This window comes from Barbus barbus, assembly GCF_936440315.1.
Source record: "Barbus barbus genome assembly, chromosome: 5".
In the NCBI taxonomy this organism is placed as follows: Eukaryota; Metazoa; Chordata; class Actinopteri; order Cypriniformes; family Cyprinidae; genus Barbus; species Barbus barbus.
In genome coordinates, this window is record NC_136733.1 from 19,996,894 (window position 1) to 20,020,794 (window position 23,901).

General features: G+C 36.1%; 2 protein-coding genes across 2 annotated transcripts in view; one reads left to right on the forward strand and one right to left on the reverse strand.

Moving 5' to 3' along the window:
- LOC306870247 (serine incorporator 5) overlaps positions 1–7,938 on the forward strand; it is a 26,547-nt gene extending 18,609 nt beyond the window's left edge. Inside the window, exons 6-12 of the mRNA XM_079417403.1 lie at positions 1,363–1,574; positions 2,114–2,206; positions 2,437–2,563; positions 5,123–5,192; positions 5,277–5,313; positions 5,467–5,611; positions 6,694–7,938. Coding sequence (XP_079273529.1) covers positions 1,363–1,574; positions 2,114–2,206; positions 2,437–2,563; positions 5,123–5,192; positions 5,277–5,313; positions 5,467–5,611; positions 6,694–6,838 — 829 coding nt within the window. The 3' untranslated portion in view covers positions 6,839–7,938. The remainder of the gene's footprint in view (positions 1–1,362; positions 1,575–2,113; positions 2,207–2,436; positions 2,564–5,122; positions 5,193–5,276; positions 5,314–5,466; positions 5,612–6,693) is intronic.
- On the reverse strand, positions 7,837–22,560 carry LOC306870238 (cartilage oligomeric matrix protein-like). Its single transcript, XM_079417384.1, has 21 exons — positions 22,178–22,560; positions 21,493–21,690; positions 21,155–21,402; positions 19,466–19,580; positions 19,270–19,352; positions 19,004–19,058; positions 18,678–18,847; positions 18,035–18,172; positions 17,293–17,367; positions 17,031–17,210; positions 16,773–16,877; positions 15,699–15,806; positions 15,453–15,612; positions 14,589–14,707; positions 13,347–13,399; positions 13,090–13,271; positions 12,615–12,842; positions 10,446–10,642; positions 10,027–10,199; positions 9,795–9,934; positions 7,837–9,704 (listed from the first exon to the last, which is right to left on the reverse strand). The coding sequence occupies exons 1-21, from the start codon at positions 22,254–22,256 to the stop codon at positions 9,664–9,666; spliced, it is 2,847 nt and encodes a 948-aa protein (XP_079273510.1). The 5' UTR covers positions 22,257–22,560; the 3' UTR covers positions 7,837–9,663.
- Between the last annotated feature and the right edge of the window lie 1,341 nt (positions 22,561–23,901).

Below are 23,901 nucleotides of genomic sequence, written 5' to 3' on the forward strand. Positions count from 1 at the left end.
CATGTGACACTGAAGACTGGAGTAATGGCAATTCAACTTATTTATATGTTATATAATATATTAAAATAGGAAAGCCCTTATTTTAAATTGTAATAATATTTCACATTGTTACTGTTTTTACTGTATATTTAAGAGACTTTCAAAAAACATGCCATGTTTTCCCCCAGGCTGTGAGAGCCCTGAACTCAAATCACCCCGCCCCCCTCTGAAACCCCATGCAAACCCCTACCTCCTGAAACAGGGACCCCGACCCCCCCCCCCCCCCCCCCCCCCATCCTTACCACACCAAAGAAAAAACTGTTTGGAACTTTTTTTTTGTGCAATTCGAAGTGTGCTACACACAGGTGAGTGGGCCTGTACAAACCACCTGTAGTAACACACTCTCCTCTATGTGCACTAGACACTTTACACACACTGCTGCGTGTACACAATCCCACAAAAGACTCCGCAATATATGTATGTTTACATGCTCAAGCACTACAAATCATCCTGCACTGCACTGTTCCCCAACCAGCTGCTTGACTCAAAATGTCTCTCTTTGCACATGTACAGTATTTGTGAAGCATTCGTATAGTTTGTATTTTTTATCTTCTATTTTTTAGTTTGTATAGGGTAAATATTTATGTGAAGCATTCGTATAGTTTGTATTTTTTATCCTTTATTCTTTTAGTTTGTATAGGGTAAATACTTATATATAGTATACTTATAGTTAAATCTGTTAGTAGTGTATAGGTTTATAGTGTTTTTTACTTCATTGTTGTATGTCTGTATTTATGTAGCACCGTGGTCCTGCGAGGCATGACATTTCGTTCCACTGTATGTCCCCACATCTAGCGGAATGACAATAAAGCTCAACTTGACTTGAAACTGGAAAGTGAAAGTCTACCAATAAGTTCTGCATATGAATTACTGTTCATTATTTGAGATGTTAAGTTGTCTAAATTGGCTAGGTGGATGAACTTCTGGTTATGTATTTGCACAGTAATTCTTTTTTGTGGAGTTTTCTCTATATAAAGAGTGTTTTACAGATAGTTAAGTCACGTCTCTCTCTGGAGTACTTGCATGTATCATGAAAGTTGCTTTTATTTATTTTTATAAGGTTTATATTATTGTGACAATGAAGTTGAAAAATTAAGCTAAGTCTAATCTTTGTTTAGAAACATAATTTTAATATTTTTTATGTTTTTTTTATTATATTTTTATAATCTTTTCCTGTCCCCTTGAGTGTTTGTGTTTTCTTGCAACTGCATTTTTGGGTGGACGAAATTATTTCCTGTGGTAACTGTCATCATGCCACAGAAGATGAAGTTGTATTGAACCCAGAGCATTCCTTTGAACCGTCTCCACTGTGTCCCTCCACAGGAGCTCAGGAGTCAAGTATAATAAAATCTGGTATGCAGCGCTGGCTCTGGTCACACTAGTGCTGTTCTCCGTGGCAGTGGGAGCCTTGGTGTTTATGATCGTGTTCTACACGGACCCAGAGGCCTGCTTCCTCAACAAGCTCTTCCTGGGTGTCAACGGCGGCCTGTGCTTCGTCGTGTCTCTGCTGGCTATCTCGCCCTGCATTCAGACCTGTGAGTTTACCAAGACTTCACTGACCTACATTTTATACTAACAAACAGATGTTTGTATGATGTCAGGCAAACAAATGTATTCATAGTGCCTGGAGCTTTTCCCATGTGTGAGCAAGCTGGAGAGTTGAGGAGAAGAGTTTTATCATGGATTCTCACTAAACAGAACAAAGTTTTAGGTGAAAATGCTTTAGCAAGTAATTTAAGTAAAATAAATAGTTCTTTCGAAATTTCTGGAGGAAAAAAATGTATCTCTTCCTCAAATAAGTAGCTTTTTTCAACAATGAACAACAATTCAACAAAAGTTTCTTGAACTAATTTTACAATATATAAAAGATCATTTAAATTGTTAACCCCCCCCCCCGCAATATTACAGTTTTTACTGTATCCTCAAACCTTTGAACGGTGGTGTACATAGTTCATTTACTAATGATGCGTGATGTATGAAGAATAAACTCTCAAACAGACATGGTCAGATCTGTGAAAATCTTTGTGCTGCATTTTACTAACACATCTGATGTTTTGCTCTGTTCTCCGCACAGTTCAGCCCACCTCAGGTCTGCTGCAGTCCGCGGTCATCTCCGTCTACGTCATGTACCTCACCTTCTCCGCACTCGCCAGCAAACCTGTTGAAAGTGAGTACGTCTCTCACTTCCACACTCAAACACAGCATCTCTCAGCCTGTCCTGGGTGCGTCTCACAGTGTAGTCTGTGGTTTCCTTAGTGTCTTCTACTGTAGCTTGTGTGTGGACAGGGCTGTAAACTGAGGCTACAGTAGCCCCAATAGTGCATTTCAACCCACCAGACTTGTGCAGTTATTTCCCACACCCTTATTAAAATCCGTCCTGTGCTCTTTCTCTTTCAGTGGTGGAGCGAAACGGAGAAAATGTCACTGCCTGCGTCTTTCCCTACAAATCAGGACTGCAGAGCGACACAAACATAGTGACGGGTGTCGGAACGGCCATACTGTTTGGCTGTATACTGTATTCTTGGTATGAGCAATGAAAATCATGTTTTCTGATGTTGTGATGGCCCAATCCAAACTGCTTTATAAAAAGCACCATGATAGTATCATGAATGATATTATTGTTCATATGACTTGTGCATTATATACCAAGATTTTTCAAGTCATATAATAGTTTTATGTGAAAAACAGGCCAAAATTTAAAGGAATTGTTTGCCCAAAAATTTATGAAAATGTACTTTAACATCGAGAAATTTAACATTGCATCGATTGCTCACAAATGGATCCTCTGCAGTGAAAGGGTGCCAACAGAATGAGAGTCCAAACAGCTGATAAAAACATCACAATATTCCACAAGTAATCCACACAATGCTAAAATCTGTGTGGGTCCGTAATTCTTTCAGTGAAAAAAAAAACACCCCCTGTTCTCTCAAATAAAAATTCACTGACCTGTTTATTTAGAACTGTTTTGGACTGTCTTTGCTTGCAAGTGGCACTTGATCTATGCATATTTCTCTCCTGATTCAGACCAGACAACTTTTTCACTGAATTAAGCAATATTATGGATAGAGGATTCGTATTTTAAAGTGAAAAACATCCTAATAATGGATTTGTTTCTTACAAACATGCAGCTTTTCGCTTCACTTGTGTATTATTGTATTGTTTTTTGGACTCTCGTTCTGATGGCACCCTAATATTTCATGCTAATTTTTTTATTTATACATTCATTCATTTCTTTTTTTCATTTTTGGGTAAACTATTCCTCTAAATTGTCATTTCTGGAAATTATCCCCTTGGCCACAATTCTTCAAAAGCATCGTTCATTCATACAATAGACATGACATGATTTTTGGGTGAACTATCCCTTTAAATAAGCTGGGATATTCTTGGCCTGGATGCAAGTCCCCATAACATATTATTTAAATGGGTGATCCCAAAAATGATCCTGGGAGGAGTGGAAACATGTAATTATCTGGTTATGACAAGATGTTCATTTAGATTTAAAAGCAGGTAGTTTGGTAGGAAGGGAGTGAAGATTAGAAGCTCTCATTCTGTGAAGACGTGAACTCACATGTGTTTCTCATTAACTACAGACATGTCTGCTGAAGCGCTCTCTTTAGAGCTGCTCCTCTCCACCAAAGCCGTATTTACACACGAATGTGTTAGTTGTCAGACCGGTGATTCATTGTTGTGTCTCGCATCGAAATGTTTTTGCCATATATCTAGTTTTCATGAGGCAAAACAAAGCTTTGAAGCTGAAAAAGTCACTTTTTTTTTCGTCTGCTGGCATTTTGAAGAGTTTTAGAGAATGCTCTGCTTTTAAATTTGATGGTTAAAAAAAGAAAACTGCCCCCATGTGTCTGATGCCTTTTGAGTTAACACAGAGTATAGAAGCCCAAGAGGCGAAACTCAATAGAACGCTCCATTGCAACAGTTGCGCCCATGACATGACTGTGCCACCACCATTTTGGACTGAAAACTACACTAAAACGCCGTAGAATAATAGGAGCCAGTTGCACTTGACCAACTTACAATAACACATTTAAAGTATATATGTATAAATATAAAGATTATAGATAGGTCCCCTCCACTAGACTGCTTCATACTGCTTACTGTTTGCCAAGTAAAAAGATTAAATTACTGCAAACCCTTTACTTACCCATATCTATGTTCTATCGTACATTTTCCTTGTTAAATATCAGCCTCTTTGTTTAAAAAACCGTACATTAAAGCTGAAATACAGTCTGAACGATGACAACAATAATGTACAATCACTAGACTAGTGATCATCAAATCCTTTTAACAGTTTATTTTACAGGCTTTATTTTGAAGTCTTCCCTTATTTTTACAAAACCTTTTGCTCTCTAGAAACCAGTTTCGGTTGAAAATAAGTGTTAACATTATAAACACTGAATTAATACCAACATATGAAATTAAATTAATGACAAAGAATGTTGGACAATAAATATATAACAGGAATAACATCTTGACAGTAAACTGTTTTTGCAGTGTTGTCTTATATTAATGTCCCTTAAAGGAAGACTGTAAAAAAATAAAAAACACACAAAGTACACCCACTTTCTCCAAAACTGTTTAATTGTTTAATTATGACAGACACAGCAATGCATCATGTTTTAGAGATCATAATTTTTGTAGTGTGTTCCAGGGGATTAAAACGTACAGTATATATTTCAGACCTACTGGAGTAAGTGGAAAAAAGTGAAGTGACATACAGCCAAGTATGGTGACCCATACTCAGAATTCGTGCTCTGCATTTAACCCATCCAGCGTGCACACACACAGCAGTGAACACACACACCGTAAACACACACCGGAGCAGTGGGCAGCCGTTTATTGTACCCCGACAGTTGGGGGTTCGGTGCCTTGGCACCTCAGTCGTGGTATTGAGGGTGGAGAGAGCGCTGTACATTCACTCCGCCTACAATCCCTGCCGGCCCGAGACTCGAACCCGCAACCTTTGGATTACCAGTCCGACTCTCTAACCATTAGGCCACGATTTCCCCGTGGTAATTATAATATAGTAAGTAATTGTAAATGTGTGAAGTTGCAAATTCTCTTCCTTCAGTTTGATCTCCACCACCAAGAGGAGCTCAACAGCATTGCAGGTGTACAGGAACGATATGCCTGAAAATGAGGTGAACATTTGCTGTGTTCTTTCTCTGCTGTGTTTAACATTACTTCAAACTACATCATAAATCACACTACTTCTTTCTTTGCAGAGAGCACGCTGCTGCTTCTGCTGTGTTGACGATACAGGTAAGACACTTATTTCAACCAACACCTCCTCAAGATTAAATGTTAGTGGAATAACATATTTTTGACATTAAATTGGATTCATTTAGACACTGGAAAAGGGTAGATGGAGCCCCCTGGTGGTCAAGAAGTAAAGGTGTTTTTTTTATTTTCCAGAGGACTATGATGATGAGAAGACTGCTGGAGGGCAGAATGTGAAGTATGATGAGAGAGACGGGACAATCTACAGCTACTGCTATTTCCATTTTGTTTTCTTTCTCGGCTCCCTCTACGTCATGATGACTGTAACCAATTGGTTTCAGTAAGTATAACAACAAAAACAACATTCCTCAACACAAACCTTTTTTATTTTCAAATGCCTCAGGCCAGCTGTTACATTTGCTTATTGCTTATTTGAGTTAACACACACACACACACACATATTGGCTTGCCAACAATATATATTTTTTTCAGATTTAGTCAGAATTAATGTTTGAAGTTTTATTTATTTTTATAGTATAATTTTGATCAAATAATAGTATTTTTACTGTTGTAGTCAGTTAATTGTATTATTTTTCAATTTTGAATTATTACTATAGCATTCTTGTTTTACTTCAAGTTCCTCTGACCAGATCAAACCCAGTAGACTGTTATTGTTAACAGCAGAAACTCAGACGTCACCGTGCATTAAAGGGATAGTTAACTCATAAATTACAATTCTGTCATTAATTACTCACCCTCATATCGTTCCAAACCCGTTCATCTTCGGAACACAAATTAAGATATTTTTGATGAAATCCGAGAACTTTCTGATCCTGCATAGACAGCAACGCAACTGACACATTCAAGACCCAGAAAGGTAGTGAGGACATTGTTAAAATAGTCCATGTGACTCAATGGTTCAACCGGAATGTTTTGAAGCTTTGAGAATACTTTTTTGTGTCCACTTAATTCAACTAATTTTTTTTATCTTCTGTGTCAGTCTTTGATGCACATTCACGACAGTATCATGACCATCATGTTCTATGTCAAAACGCTGGCTCCTGCGTCAGCAGCAACACACGCATGCATCGCGATACTCTCGTGAATGCACAGCAGAAGACGAGAAGAATTGTTGATGTTTTCGTTTTCTTTGCACACAAAAGCTGTTCTTGTAGCTTCATAAAATTAAGTCACATGGACTATTTTAACAATGTCCTTACTATCTTTCTGGGCCTTGAATGTGGTAGTTGTGTTGCTGTCCATGCCGGGTCAGAGAGCTCTCGGATTTCATCTAAAATATCTTAATTTTTGTTCAGAAGATGAACAAAGGTCTTACAAGTTTGGAACGACATGAGGGTGAGTAATTAATAACAGAATTTTCATTTTGAAGTGTAATATGCATATGATCTTGTCTCTCTGCAGTTATGAGAACGCAAAGATCGAGAGGTTGCTGGATGGGAGCTGGTCAGTGTTCTGGATCAAGATGGCATCCTGTTGGGTCTGTTTATTTCTGTATATGTGGACCCTGGTGGTCCCCATGCTCTTCCCAAAGAGATTCCAAGCCTAGAAGCTCTTCACACACGATCCAGTATCACCACTGTCCAGTTAAAACTACTGTGTGTGTGTTTGTGTAAGAGAGACTTTTGTTTGTTTGTTTTAATAGTTTTAGTGTAGTAATGGCTTCTGATTTCTCAAAAGCTGCTTATGTTTTATGTCTTTAATTACGTTTTCATGGAAATTTGTTACAGAAATCATGTTACTATCAGGTTAGTCCCATGCTGATGTAGGGCTCTTGTTTTCCTCATAACATGAAGGTATAAAAGCAAAGCATTGCTCAGGCTAACACATCACCTGCAAGTGTCTTGCTTGTTACGCTTTTATTTTGGTAGCTGAAGAATTCTATGCAAATCAACAAACCATCTGTGATTTTTATTCATTTATTTGTCTGCCTTTTTGAAAAGTATTCAAATGTGTGTTTATAGTAGTATTTCACATCAAGGGTGTTTCACTAAGGTAACAAGACTTCCTATTTGAGTAAATGTACATATTTATTTAAAATAGATATCTCTTTTCATTAGTTAGGATAGTGCTGCCTTGCAAAACCAGAACACTATACACCACCAGCTGCACTCGTGGAAACATGATCAAAACCAGCTCAGACATTACTGTGCAAGATTATCCCTGTACATATATGTGAATAAATGGACTCACATGAGATGTCATGTTACTGCATTTATTGAAGCACCCTAATAACTTCCTTATAAAACCCCACCAAAATAATATTTCCAAATAAGTCAGCAACATTCCTCAAGTTTCCTATCTTTCGGCTTCATCTGAACTCTCAGGTAGTGATGAATTCCACATGCTATTTCCAGTGAATCACCATTCCGAGGAAAGCATGTGACTGCCATTACCAGTAAATGTTTTTATGATTATTTGGAATGGACGGGCAAAGCCAAGGCCACATCGTTATGCCCCCAAAAACCCAAACTGCCACACAGATTGTTATATGGTCAACAGCAACACTGAAGCTTTAGTTTTCTTTCTTAATTTTCGATTTTTGTTACAATTTAAATGGTGCTTTAGACCATGAATGTCCTATAATATTTTATTCCAGCTCATGCACTAGACTTGCAAGCATGTCATTCGTCAAAGAACAAGTTTGTATGATCTTTTATACTTAAAAAGCATTGTTACAGCTATTCTATTTAATCTTTCAGAGGTTTTTGTTGCTATAAGTGCATGTCTGTATTTCTTGTTTGTGGTGTTCAATTTAAGTTTACAGGAGCTGCCCATATTAGACGTAATGCAGCACTTCTGATGCTCCCTGGTAGAAAAAAAAAGTGTTGAAGTGTTTGTCGATAAAGGAAATACAATCTAGAACTGGAATTATTTGGCATTTTATGGTTATTTCCTGTGAAGCAGTTGTAGCTGTCCTACGTTTTGACAAACCAAAATCTTTTATTAGAATTAGAGCTGTCATGTCTTTATGTTCGTGGTGATGGTGATGTCTTTGGCCTTTATATAACTCAAAATTAGCATATAATAGTTAATGATTGCCTTAAACACTACATGCTACAGCTGCATTGCATTCTGTTTATGTAACCTGAAAAATTTGATTTAAAAGTGTTTTTCTGGATTAAACATTATGCTTTCCTTTATTTACAAATATGCTGAACATAAAGGTGACTTGATTTGATTGCAATATGTGCTTTATGTAAATAGTTCATTGTAAAGATGACCACTAGATGTACTCATAATATTGCAAAAAATTTAATCTTGCGCTTTGTGTTGTTTTCACTAATTTTGCATGAAGACATTATAATTCAAAACTATGTACAGTAAGTTTACAGACAACTCTTGTTCTCATTTATATGCATAGATTTGTTTCTTTATTATTATTATTTACTTTTTCCAATCATTTAAATACGTTCCATGAAGGGTCATATGAGTTTAACTGCTGCAGGATCAATATTCTTTTTAGTATTTTTATTGATATTGCCAGTTCTTTCAATAAAAAAGCCAAATGAATAAAGTGGTGTAGTCTATTACATTATTTAATGTTTTTATATATGAAAGCTTTGTAATTTGTAGTTATGAAAATGAGACTTAATTGTGTATAAAATTAAGTGTAATTTATGGTGAAAATCTTAATGGGGCTTACAAAATAAAACAATCAATATTAAACATCAGTCGGTTTCTCATGCAAAGCCTCACAGAAAACTTGTAGTTATGGACCATTTTGATGTTTGTTTTTCTATTTTTTTCATTGTACTTTAAAGTTTTTGAAAGAAGTCTCTCATGTTCACCAAGGAATTCATTTAATCAAATTTTAAATGAACTTTTCTATTTGAATATATTTTAAAATGTAATTTATTCCTGTGATGGGAATGCTGAATTTTCAGAAGCTATTATTCTAATCTTTAGCTTATTTGATGCTCAAGAAACATTTATTATCAATATTGAAAACACTTATACTGACCCCAAAGTTTTTCATTTTATTTTATCTTAATTTTTTTTTTTTGAGCAACACAGCTTATTTGGTTGTTTTATTTTTAAACAATAAAAATATTGTTTAAAAACCATTTCTGTTTATGACATTCTCCACCAAGTCCAAGCACAAAACCTGACAATTTAAATGTATTCATTCCATTTAATGATATTACAACATTAAGTGAGTGTTTAGAAGCACACGGGCTTTGCTCTTTCCTGCTGAACTGCCTTTTTGTGCAGTGAACATTACAGAAGTGTAAATTCAGCATAACTATAAAACTGGATTTGTCTTGAATGCAAAAGTCAGTAAATGGTCCATGTTTTACTGGAAATAAGAGTACCTAAAACATTAGTCACATCACTAGTAGTGCTCTCCAGTTTCATTTCATCTTAGTTTCATTACTGCTGGGCTTGTTCTGTAAAGTCTTCTGGGATTGTGTCTGTAAATGTCATAAAATGTATGTTAAGATACACACTGAAATGAATAAGAATGCATTGTTCTTCTAATATTGTTCAAGCACTACACTCACCATTACAGCGGTATCTCAGGTTGGACCAGATGATGTTTTCCTGTGAAAAGCAGAACACTCCAAGACGGCCTCCTCTCATACTGGTGTCAATAACAACTCCAGAGTCTGCAATCAAGTCGGTACCTTCATAGAACTTTACTCTGTGCCAAAACAGAGAAACATCACAAACATGTTGCTTTCACACATCCAAATCCAGTAAACTCTGAATTCTCCAGTTTTTACGGCATCTAACCTGATGTATCCCACTTGGGGTCTGTGCTTCAGATTCCAGCGGTAAGACACCTTGTCCTTCCAGCCCGCATTACGTGGGTCTTTCCACAGCAAGCGCACTTGATTGTTTGTGTCTCCAGTGTGCCACAGAGAATTCCTCAGGAACTCCCCTGGCCCGGTTTTAGACTTCACAGCCTAGAAATGCAAATATATTGATTTATGTCTGTGTGTTAAATTGAATAATCAAGTCTAATTGGGATATACTTGAAGTCTAAAATAACTACTTGACTACAGCTTTAACATCGGTTAAGTGTTTTTGCATGCTTCAGAGTTTAGCCAAAGCCACTTTTCTAGATTTGCAGAGGGCTCCGTGGAGCAGCAGTAATGGTAAAAGCACACGCTTTGCGTTCAGACAGTAATAGAGATGAAGAGCGCTGGGACCTTAAGCTGAATCCCAGGCTCAGCCACGGCTCTGAAGGGCACGGCCTGCCAGTATGTCTGCTCTGTCTGCTTCCACATCACTACATAGAAGCTGGAGGAATCCTGGTAGCCGAAGATGAAGCCTGCGTAGTCGTCGTCGGTCACTGTATTCACGTGGAAGGTGCCCTCAAAGTCCACGCCACTGAATGCTGTGTATCCTGTTTGTGGTGGCATGATTAATTGTGTCACATTTTGGCCAGATTTTCATTTAAAACAAAATATTAAAGCTCATGTTTCAACCATGATTTATACAAAACTAATACAGAAATGATCATTTGTTCTTTAAACTTTTAAAATTTTAATTCTCTCATCATTTATCCTAGATGTACTGTGTACTAGATGTACTGTATATGACTTTGTTTAATGTGAAAATTAAGATTTTTAGAAAAATAATAGGCTACATTTAATGCATGTGGACAGCAAACTACAAGCTGATGCTTCAAAAACATGCAAAACAAACAAAAGTAACCCCAGTTTAATGTCTTCTGAAGTGAAACGATAGGTGTGTGTGAGAAAAAAAAACTATATTTTAAACTGATTCATCCACTGTGGTTGTATGGATTACCATTGCTTTTGTTTTGTGTGGATTTTGAAGCATCAACTTTGAGGGTCCCATCCACTTGAATTATATTATCTTACAGAGATTTGTGTTTCACAAAGAAAGTCAAATAAATCTGGTACAACATAAGGGTCATTAATTGATGAGGTGGAGTATCCAAAAGAGTTTACCCAAAAATGAAAATTCTGTCATTAATTACTCCCGCTTGTGTTGTTCCAAATCCCTAAGACCTTTGTTCATCTTCGAAACACAAATGAAGATATTTTTGATGAAATCCGAGAGCTTTCTGACCCTGCATAGACAGCAATGTCATTACCCCATTCAAGGCCCAGAAAGGCAAGGACATTGTTAAAATAGTCCATGTGACATCAACCCTAATTTTATGAAGCTACAAGAATACTTTTTGTGCGCAAAGAAAACAAAAATAATGACTTTGTTCAACAATGTCTTCTCTTCAGATCCCACAGTGAAACATCCTACAAGAGAGCAATGTGTTTGCATTCCTCTGCTTGCAAACAAGAACGCCAGCTCCTGCGTCAGCAGCTACTCCCATGAATGGTGGCAGAGGAAGAAAATAAATAGTAGAATAAAGCTGTTGTTTTTGTTTTCTTTGCGCACAAAAAGTATTCCTTTACCTTCATAAAATTAAGGTTGAACCACTGAGTCACATGGACTATTTTAATGATGTCCTTACTACCTCTCTGGGCCATGAACGTAGTAGTTGCGTTGCTGCTTAGGGTCAGAAAGCTCTCAGATTTCATCAAATATATCTTAAGTTGTGTTCCGAAGATGAGCAAAGGTCTTAAGCCGCCTTTCCACTATCTCCGACGAACGACAAGTGACAGACCGGAAGTCATTCATTTCCAATGGAGAGTAGTGCGGGAGCTGCGTGGAGTTCCGATCATATGTTTATGCGGAAAATTCAGATCCGATTTGAGCTTCGGGTGCGTTAAAATATTTGAACTTCTGCAGCTAGACCGTATACGACCGCCCGACTGGATGTGATGTATTCTATTAAAAACTATGAGCGTAAGGTTAGAATTACCAATATTTTCTTCACTTTAACATTATTCTTATTTCTGTAAAATGGTGCTTTAGAATAATTATGGCAGAAATAATTATTTTATAAATATTTATGTTGATTAGCCCCATAAAACCTACTATGTTTTTATTTTGGGCATCATCATTTGTGACGATGCATTCATACATTAATTATATTAATTAAAATGATTCATTTTACCATTGGGGAATATGCCGAGGTGACGGTTGCTGCACGACCAGTTTGAAAGTTCTGTGCGAATACCAATAGGGGGAGAAATGAGACAGTCGTGTCCGTGGAAAGGCGGCTTTACAGGTTTGGAACTTGATGAGGGTGAGCAATTAATGACAGAATTTTCATTTTTGGGTGAAGTATCCCTTTAAGAGAAAACGACATCGCTTTACTTAAAAGACCAATTAAGAGCAGTATGGATTTCCAGGCTGGTCTGTGCTGGATTGGTGCTGGTTTAGCTGGTCTTTTCACCATGGAAATACTCAAGATGATTTGAACGGTGTGGGTCACATAAACATACCAACAGCTAGTCCTGGGTCACTATTCATAGTTTGGACAATCTCCATCCCCTGATTAAGAACAACCCAGTTGGGGTCGATCTGAGCCTCTCCTTCTGGATCCAGAACCACGGTCTGATAGGCTCTGAAGTCAGTCAAAGTGATCTCTGCATTCTCAGGGCAGGTGTCGATTCTGTCTATCACATGATCTTTGTCAAAGTCTCCAGCGCAGTCATCACCCACCCCATCATCTGACAAAGAAGAAGAGAGAGAGAAAAAAACTCTCTTCTTAATTTCTTTTTTATCAGTGGTCTGATTTTTGATGGAGTCTAATATAGATTTGTAAAGCACATTATGATACAATATTTGGAGACTTAAGTCACACTTAAAAACACAAATGTGCTTGTATTAGCATTTTAAAAAATGTAAACTAAAACATTTGTCTTGATTAACTGAATAACTTCTGACATCCTAATAAACAAATGTTGCTGTGCGTACTGTTTTCATCCTTTTGGTCTGGATTTGACACCAGTCTACAATTATCTTTATCATCCAAGATGCCATCATTATCATCGTCATCATCACACTCGTCTCCAAGCCCGTCCTTATCAGTGTCCAGCTGTGAGCTGTTAATGATGTTGGGGCAGTTGTCTTTGGTGTTCTGATGACCATCTCCATCACTTCAACAAAGGATCGCAGTTATAAACTTGTTTTATATTGACTGTCAAAGAGAAAGGTAAAAAATCTGACTCTACCTGTCAATGTTTGTGTCACAAGTGTCTCCAACAAGATCATCGTCAACATCAGACTGATTGACAGAAAACAGAAGACAGGTTAAAAAAAAGTAATATTGAAAATTACAATATTATGACAATATCGTTTCCCTGAATCTGGATAAGAGGCCTTTGCTAATATAGGAACCTAACAGTACAGGGACTTGTTTGTAGGCCCTATAGCTTCCTTTGTTTGTAATGGCACCAGTAGGTGGCAGCAAGTGACTGTTTTGTGACTGAATCTTTCGTTCAACGGTATCACTCAAAAAAGCTGATTCAGTCCGGACCGGATGAGTGAATCATTAAACCATTCTCTGTGTTGCTCAGAGTCCCGAGAGGTTGTTTCTGCTTTGGATTTTTTTTTTCAAACATTTTTCGTTGGTGAAGCAAAAACAGACAAAATATTTGGTGATACTGTCTATATTAATTTATTGTTTATTCACTGAACTGTTCTCAGAATCAAAGCAACTCAGAATTGTGTTGTTTTGTGAATATTAGCAGGCAATCAGCCAGTGATATTTAGGGACAGTAGTACTCTTGCTCGTTTAATATTGTTTAACTAGCTTGGTCAGCATTGTTTGATGGTTTTTGGATATGTACAGTGATAAGTGATTCCTTATCAGTTATGAGTGATTCTGCCAGTATGACGCTATTTTGTATAAATAAATCTCACTAAAACCTCTTATCAATGTTGTGATACTAGGCACAGTATGAAACAGTGTTTTTTTTTTTTTTTTGCATATATTTTTGAATTAGTTACTTTTTATATATTTTTCATTTAAATTTTTTTCAGTAAAGGTTTAATTATTTTATATTTTTTGTCATTTTTATGATTATTTTTGTCATTTTTGTTTTTATTTTTCAAATATGTTTATATAGTTTTATTCATTTACCCCTTTTTTTACATCAGGTTAAACTACATGTAAATTATCGAATCATTAAATGTTTGTGGTTTTAGTTTGTTAACTATAATAAGCCTTGTTTGAAACATGGAAAACTACTAATTTTGAAATGAACAGTTAATCATTTGACTAAAAATAATTTGACTCCCTAAAACAGAGGTAGGAAAGCAGTTTTCAAGAAACAGTGATTTTTAAAAACTCAACCACTAAAACTATCCATTTAAAGTAGGTTCAAAGTTAGATAAAACTAGATTAAAAATTCACAGAATAAGATAAAATAGAATACAATTTAGAAACAGGCAATAATAAAGTTGTTTGGCACCTGGTTGGGGTTTGGCATCTCAGGGCAGCTGTCACATGCATCACCAACACCGTCATTATCTTTGTCCATCTGGTCAGGGTTGGGAACCCTCTGACAGTTATCCAGGATGTTCTTCAAACCTATGTAGAGAACGTACATATAGAGCCAGTGGTAAAAATAAAAGTATTATACAGAGGTATACTGTCTAAAATGTCACTGAATGGAGCAAACTTCATCAGGAGAAATGCACTGCTGTGTTTGCGGTGTTATAGAGTATACAGTGATGTCTTTGTGTGCAGTTTGTTGGGTTATATCACAAGGTGGCGGTGTTTCGGAAAGAGTTCTGTGGAATAGTTTTCACGCGTCAGCAGCTCTTGGCGCAGGTTCTTGGTGGAAATGTGGTTGCTCAAAAGGAGACATGACCAAGCTCTAAAGTATCAAGTCAATTGTCTGGATTTCTGCCTTGATGAACAGACCGTAAATGTCAAGCGCTGCCTGAACTCTATTTTACACTTTACAGACTGGAACAAATAATTGTTGATCTGAAAGGAAATGATCAGTGTGGTGCCATAGAAGCTGTTAATATCCCTACAGGTCACTTCAGTTTTACATGACCCGTGCAGGCTAAAGAGTGCTCTAATTTGAGCTTTAAAAACACAGAAGCTTCTGTTTTTCCTCATAAAATGACCTAAGCACAGGAAAATCCTGATAAAAAACAGGCCCAAAGGGTGAAAAGGATATTTAAAACATAACACCCCATTTCTGCAACTAAAAAAAAACAAACACAGCAGCCGCATGGCAGACAGAATACTAGCAGAGATTGGAAAAATGTGAGCAAAAAGTGTGAAGTTGAACTTTGACAAAATAAGACCTGAATTAAATTACCATCCCCATCTATGTCATCATCACAGGCATCTCCCAGTCCGTCTTTGTCTGTGTCCCGCTGGTCGGGGTTCTCCACGTTTATGCAGTTATCACAAGCATCACCATGGAGATCTTTATCACTGTTCTTCTGGTCTATGTTAGGAACCAACCAGCAGTTGTCCTGTAGGAATACAGTCATGCAAGCACTGACATTGAAGGGAGCTTCTCAGTTCATCAAATCATGATCTAATGTTGATTATTCTGTACCTGATCATTGACGATGCCATCACTGTCTGCATCCTCATCACAAGCATCTCCCTTCCCATCTCTGTCTGCGTCTTCTTGGCCCGAGTTTGGAACAAACATGCAGTTATCCTGAAAATGAAAAGTAAAATAATCTGGTAACACTTTACAATAAGATTCGGTTTGTTAACATTACTTAATACAACAGCTAAAACAACAATTATTCTTTATTTCTTAAAGGGTTCGTTCACCCAACAATGAAAATTCTGTCATTTAATACTCACCCTCATGTCATTCCAAACCCATAAAACCTCTGTTCATCTTCGGGACACAAATGAAGATATTTTTGATGGAATCCGAGAGCTTTCTGACCCATAGACAGCAATGTAACTGAAATGTTCCAGTGGTTCAACCGTAATTTTATGAAGCTACGAGAATACTGGCAGCAGATGGTTATTTGGAGGAGAAGAAATTGTTGAATAAAATTGTTATTTTTGTTTTCTTTGTACACAAAAAGTATTCTCGCAGCTTCGTAAAATTACGGTTGAACTACTGATGTCACATGGACTATTTTAACAATGTTCTTACTACATTTCTGGGTCTAGGAATATTTCAGTTACATTGCTCTCTATGGAGGGTCAGAAAGCTCTCGGATTTCATCTGTCAAAATATCTTAATTTATGTTCCGAAGATGAACGAAGGTCTTACGGGTTTGGAACGATAAGAGGGTGAGAAATTAATGACATAATTTTCATTTTTGGTTGAACTAACCCTTTAATCTCGATTAAGGTTAAGTTTTACAAAGTAAATAAAATTATAGTAACAATTTCAAGTTGTGCAAATGTTATTCATTTATGAAATGTAAAATAAACACTATCATTCAAAGGATTGGTGTCAGTAAGATTTCTAATGCAATTGTAAAGAATTTTAATATTACTGTTTTTATTGTATAACTGAACCCAAACTTTTGTGCATATTTGTAAAATGACCTCAACTGATAAATGAAGAGAATGTTGTTCATTGTCAGTTCATGATATCTAATAACTACTGCTAATAAACTAAACTTCTAACATAAATAACAGGTCACATGAATATCACCTTCTTGCAGGTTCCATCTCTGCACTGAAGTTTCTTATCTGGATAAGCGTCAATGTCTGTGTCCTTTCCACAGACGTAGCCATTTCCTGCAAAGCCAATTTGGCACTAAAAACAACAAAGATGTCAGCTGAGAAAGTTTTGTCCTGGCTCAAAAGAATAGCATAGGAAATCACCAACACAAATTGACATGATATCTCTCTATGTTTTCTTGAATTGCACAAGTATACAAAACATCTATGTGAATGCTTGACATCTCACCATACAGCTGATGCTACCATCTCTCTCCACAACACACTCTGCGTTGATGTCACATGGATTTGGCTGGCCGTTCCCACACAGCCTGTCATTTAGAGGACCAGGGTCCAGGCCAGTACTTATGCAGCCACTATTCTGGTCACCCTTGAATCCAGTCTTGCAAATCCCACAGTGAAACGCACCCTACAAGAAAGCAAGCATATTTACTGTACCTGCCACTGGCCACATAAGTGCAATGGGTAATCTAGGATAGTTGTAGTCTTACCACTGTGTTATGGCAGTATGAATTGGGTGTGCAGCCACCGTTATCTACCAGGCACTCATCAATATCATTACATATCTGATAAAAAATTATAAATATGGTGTTAATCACGGTACGGTACTAAAATCACAAACAATACCAATTTCACTATGTGTATCATGTAATACTATTTTTGAACTTGTAGTTGTAATTGGAGTACCGTGTAAAGTATATAATACGGTAATCATTCTGTATCATGGCATACGTTAGAGAGTGCTTCAAAATGTCTTATTACATAATATGTTAGAATGTTAGGGGTCGGTGAGATTTTTTTATGTTTTCGAAAGATGTCTCTTATGTTCACCAATGCTGTATTAATTTCAGCAGTCATTATTCTAGTTATTTCAGTGTCACATGATCCTTCAGAAATCATTCTAATATGCTGATTTCAAGAAACATTTCTTATTATTATTATGTTGAAAGTAGTTGTGCTGCTTAACATTTTAAGATTCTTTGATGAATACAAAGTTCAAAAGAACAGCATTTATTATTATATCTTTTTTAACATTATACATTTTTGATTAACTTAATGCATGACATTTTGGAAAACATTTTGCACCCTTGCTGAATAAAACTATCAATTTCATTAAAAAGAAATCTTACCGACCCCAAACTTTTGAATGGTAGCACACACACACATACACACTGGTTAATTTAATTTGATTTTCAATTTAATTTAAAATTAAGCATTGTCACAAATACATACTTGTTTGTTTGTCTGAGCATAATTAACGCCCACACCCTGGATCTCTGGACCAGTGAAACCTTGTGGACACTTCTCACATCTGAACCCTGGTGCAGTGTTAATACACCGAACACCAGAGAAACATGGGTTCAACTGGCACTAAAATTGAACAGTTTATAAGGTTAGCTGGATTTATGATGTTCAACAAACAATGCTCTGTAGTATATGGACGATTAAGTCACACTTACGATCTGTGAAAAGTTCTATAAAAACCATTGGAAAATGACCTTAGAGCCTACGTAACAGTTTAAACAATTATTAGTCTAATAAAGCACTTACTGAAACATGATTATAGGTTAATAAATCATTACGTGTTCCTAATTGAGTTTTATTGTTCATCATTTAAGTAGAATACAATGTCAGATGTGTTGAACAGTCTGAGCTATTGAGATACTGCAGTGAGTAATGGAAATAAATAAATAAAATAAAACAAGTCTTCATGAATGTTCTTGTTATTTCCTAATTACTCAACCACGAGAGAAGTAAACAGGAAATAAGTGGCTAGATGAAAATCATAAACAGCAAAACTTGATTGAAACCACAGAAAGGCATAAAGAGTAGTATAGTATTATGATTTACATAAAATCAGGATCTTAAGTCTAACCTCATCTACATCATCACATTGGACACCATCTCCAGTGTATCCCTCAGGACAGGCTGCACATTCCACACCTTCAGCTGTTTCGATACACATGTCCGGCTTAAAACAGACCCCTGGCCCGCACTTGGACTGCTTTTTATTCTGTAGTCCTGCTTTTTCCCATCCAAACCCATCTAAATGGTAACAGAACACTTGAGTTCACCTGTCCAACACCTTCAACATCCTCATTATAAGCCTCTAATAATTGACTTGACTGAGCACAGTCACAAAAAACTGCTAAATGTTTTCTCATTATAGCTGTTTTGTAACTTTTTTAACTAAAGTCTTACCATTGCATTGAACACACTCCATGATAGTCTTTCTCAAGTCAGCGGTTTCTTTGGTCTGTTATGAAAACAGATTGTTATTATGCTTAAGTTCTGAAGAAACTGTAGGAATAGTTCACCCAAAAATGGAAAGTCTGCCATCATTTATTTACTCTCATTACATTGTTACAAACCTGAACTTTTGTGGAATATTTTTAAGAAATTTGCTGGTCACTAATTCTACAAGGAATGGGGGATTTTCAATGTTTTCTCACTGAATTTCAAGTTACCTGTTGATCGACCTTCTGTTTCAGCTCTTGGATCATTCGCATGAGCTCAAACATTGGGCCAGCTTCCATTTTTGAAGTTGTTCCTGCAGAAATGTAACATAATGATATTTTCTGTATTAGAAAAAAAACAAATAACCAATTATTAACAAAACTAAAGCTGAGTAAGACACAGATGACAGAGAAACAATAGCCTCACCTAGCAGTTGCAGTGTTTCCCTCTGTTCACCCTGCTCTGGAGCACTGCAGTCCTGAAGCTCTACCACATTATCAATAGACTCATCAAGCACGAGTTTGAGGTCTGTCAACTTGTCCTGTAACCCAGGTACATATTCACACATTGTAAAAAATGTTATTAATTTGACAGAAAAACACTGTTAAATGTTACAGTCAAACATGTTAATTGATTAAGTGTAAGTTACCTTATACAGAGAAAAACTGTAAATAGTTTAACACCACATTACATGTAATTTTACAGTCAAATTTATAGTAAAATATTTTTTAAAAAGTCCCTGCATGACTCATCACATATGATTATATTTCGTACAAATACTGTAATTTTGTTTCACACAAGTATTGGCTGTGACTTATGGATAAATCACTTGCAATTAACTCATTCATTGATTCATCACGTAGCTTTTTTATTGTGCCACCTGTATATTAGGGTGGTTATCAGCAGGGACGTTTCCTCCGAGAAGGCAAGGCAGGCAGTGCCTCCTCAAAATATTGGATGAGAAAGAAATTTGTAGTACAAAAGTAAAACAATGCCAATATTACAAAATATAACATTAAAAAGTGCATTAAATCACTTGTTTTTCTAAAAAAAAACATTATTTAACAGCGCCAGCAGGCAAAGTTACAGCAGGAGTCCGTGTCTCTCTCGCCTCCACTGAGCCCATTGAGTTTTAACAAACCCCCATGCATGCGGTGAGTCTAGTGGAGGGTAACTGAGAATGAATGGGGGAAAGTCATGTGAGAGGAGGCAATGCCTCTATCACGATATGATTGGATATGACTGGTTATGAATCTTGTTATGAACCTTGGTTCATTACAAGATCACTGGTTATGAATCTTGTGCTCGTGCGCATTCCGCATTCACGAATATAATGGTGTTAATGGGAAGACTAATTTAAAAAAGTAAGTAAACAACTCACACACTTAGATATAACCACTTTGTTTTTGTTTTTAAGTTATATTTATGAGCTTTTTATTCATATAGGACAGTAGAGATATGACAGGAAATTACTGGGAAGAGAGAGGGGAGAGGGATCGGCAAAGGACCACGAGATGGGGATCGAACTCAGGTCGCCATGAGCGCAGCTGTGCTATATGTCAACGCATTAACCATAAGGCTATTGGCGCCGACAGATATAACCACTTTAATGTCAAAATAAGATTCAATAAATTTAATAAATCAGCTTGGTGAAATCCGAAAAATTCAAAAATAATAATATTTTAAAAATATATATATTAAAAAAAGAATAGCTGAATGTAAGTTCACAAATAAAATATATTGTTTAAATGGTTACTGCCTTGAGTTATTGGAATAAATGTAAAATGCTTAAAAAAGCTAATCTGATGAGATTCATACATGGCTTTAATAAATAGAATATTGATTACATTGTTAAAGTAAAAATATATGTTTTTTTCTTCTTTTTATGATTGTGTAATTGTGATTTTTTATGTTCAGTAGGTATATTAACATATCACTTAATGAAATATCTTATTATAAGTTGTAAAATTTACAAGGATCCTGCAAAACCTGTAGTATTTTTTACAATGAATTTCTGACAACCAGAGATGCCAGTTTTTTACTGTATTTTTTCAGCTTTCTGTATGCATAGATAAACAGAATAATGATATTATTTGTTCCACCTTCTAGGATTACCTGGGATGAGGTTGGCAGGGTCTTGAGCGTGACTTGTTTCGGGCCCTGTGGCAGTGATTTGAAGGCCAGCGGCACGTCCTGCACTCTCTCCACCAGCCTGCAGTCCACATAGAGGGCCGTGGTGGGGGTGCCCTGCTGCAGCCCACTGAAGTGGAGCAGTATATGGTGTTGTTGACCATCTGTCAGTGGCACTTTACCAAAACTGGTTGATTCAACATTTCCATTGCTTTTCAGGTATTTCAAAACGACTGTGAACAGAAAAAGTATTTAGTGTACATATCAAGTATCTATTGAGGCACTGAACATAAAGCACATTAGTGAGCTCTGATCACACAAACCTTTCTTGAATTTCCCCTGAACGGTGAAATCAAAGTAATCTGTGTTGTCTAGGGCATTGAAGATACGGAAGACCCGAGTTGGAGCTTTGTTCTGCAGCTGCAAGGTTGCCAGGATAAAAACGTTGTCCATGTTCTTTGCCTGTATTCCTCCTTGCAGAAGGTCAGGTAAGCAATCCGGTGACACCAGAATATCATAAACTGCAAAATTAGCATTTATGTCAACAGATTTGCATTAGATACTGATGGTTTTTGATGCATTTGTGTAATACATGTTATTCAGTTACTCTTTTGTCCAGGACACATTATAAAATGCAACCAATAAGGTCATTGACAAATTTGTCCTGAGCTAATGGTCATTTCATCGAGTGCTCAGTTCCACATTTGTTAATCCCACTGCATGCTTGGGAATTTCCAGATAATTTATGCCATTTATGGAGTGATAACTCAAAAAAAAGTTTGGTTCATTTTTGCTGTTATAGATATTATATTTGATCAGAAATGAGCTGGTTTTCATTTATTTCACATTTTAACAGTAGAAAATTAAGGTATGTACACTTTTATTCATAAATAGTTTTGTAAATATTTGCAAATAATAATAAAAAAATGCAAGATTCTTAACATTCAATTTTTTATTTGTTTCTTAAATATTAAATATTGAACTACATTATAAGGTTTAAGGACTTACCGATTCCTTGTGTTTTCACTGTATCAAAGAGTTGTAAAATTAACTGTAAAATGAACATGATTCTTGTCCAAGTACCCATTGTGGATTTAATTTAAGTCACAAATCCAGTTAAAGTGTTCCACCCTTATTCCCGGAAAAATAGTTTCTGCTCTGACTCCCTGATTCAGTCTTGATCAGTAGCCGTTAAAACAGAACTGCCTGTTCCCTGTAGCCCTGCAGATGAATGAGAACCAGACCGGTGCTCAAGTGATTTACGCTTTTCATGTGTCTCTCTATATATAAGGTGTGACCAAGCACCTCCTCCAGAATGCTTCTGTGCTTTTACCAGTCACCAGTCTGTGAGCAGGTCAGATCAAAACCTTCTAAAAGAGCTCTTTGTTAATAGTGGTAAATGATGGGAGGATATGCTTTGGTTTTTGGTCAGAACCTGCGCCAGCTAGTTAAAGGTTGCAATGAATATTCTGGTTGAAATTATCTAATTAAACAAATGCTTTTGAAAGCAAACCAAAAAAAATATTTGTTTGTTCTTATTTTTACATGTATCATTTTCATTTAAACTGTACTTAAAAGTCGCAATTGAGGATATTTACACAGAAATAATAATGGCTTAACAATCCGACTGCTCTTAACCAAGCAATCTACTGAAAAAGAAAGAAAGAAAGAAAGAAAGAAAGAAAGAAGGAAAGAACACATTTACAGGAATGATCTGGCGTTACATGTCCCTGCTGAGTCTTGCCAGTATGACTGTTACGACAGATGAGTTATGGAAAATCAATTAAACTTTCAGCTTCATATGAATGAGTTTACCACATTAACTCTACAACTGCCTGTGTATTGTATCCTGCAGATACTCAAATAAAGAAAACAGATTTAATTCTTAAAAAAAAAAAAAAAAAAAAAAAAACCTGACAGAATTTTTATGATGTTATGACGTTTTATGATGGCCAAAATCGCAAAAAGGTCCTAAACTATCCTAAATCTGAATTATACATCTATATAATCTTTATTTTATTTCTATTATTTTGAAAGGTTACTTTGGAAATGTAATAAGTTACAGACTACAAGTTACCCTATTTAAAATGTAATAAGTAGTGTTTCAATTACTTTTTTAAAGTAGGCTAATGTAACTAATTACATTTGATAATGTTTTTTGATTACTTTTCTAAATTTTTAATGAATGTTTTCAGATTTTAATCATTTTCAAACATTTAAAGCAGGCAGGGTTATCCTTACACTAGGGCTCAACACTGATTACTGTCAGACTTTCAAAAACCTTCTTCAATTGAATTAAGACTATAATCATTTCATTTTAAAGCACAGACACCACAAAATCAGACTTTAGCACCTCTATTTAACCTTAGAGTTCGTATGGGGTTAAATATAGATTTAAAATCATAAAAGATATATTTTAATAGCTAATACTGTTTTTGAAATCAAATCTTTGCATAGCAAATATGTCAGGAAACACTGACATCTAACAATGCCTTTTCGGGGGAACAGTTCATCTTAAAAGATAAAGCATAGGCTACATAAACCCAAAATAGAAAATAAAACCTTATCGAATAAGCATGTGCCCTGTTCTGTGTCCTAAAATCCTCTCATATTTTAGAGCAGTCAATGCAATTTGGGGAAAAAATCAATCAAATCAGTATGTGTGAGAAAATATTAAGATATTAAGAAAATTTTCATAAGTAGTTAACTGTAATTACACTTTTTTTTCTCAG

Coding starts and splice junctions, on each gene's coding strand:
- LOC306870238 (XM_079417384.1), bottom strand. CDS start 22,256: ATGGGTACTTGGACAAGAATCATGTTCATTTTACAGTTAATTTTACAA. Junction 15,613..15,698: donor ATGGCATCGTCAATGATCAG/GTACAGAATAAT, acceptor GTATTCCTACAG/GACAACTGCTGGTTGGTTCC. Junction 9,705..9,794: donor CCTGAGATACCGCTGTAATG/GTGAGTGTAGTG, acceptor TGACATTTACAG/ACACAATCCCAGAAGACTTT.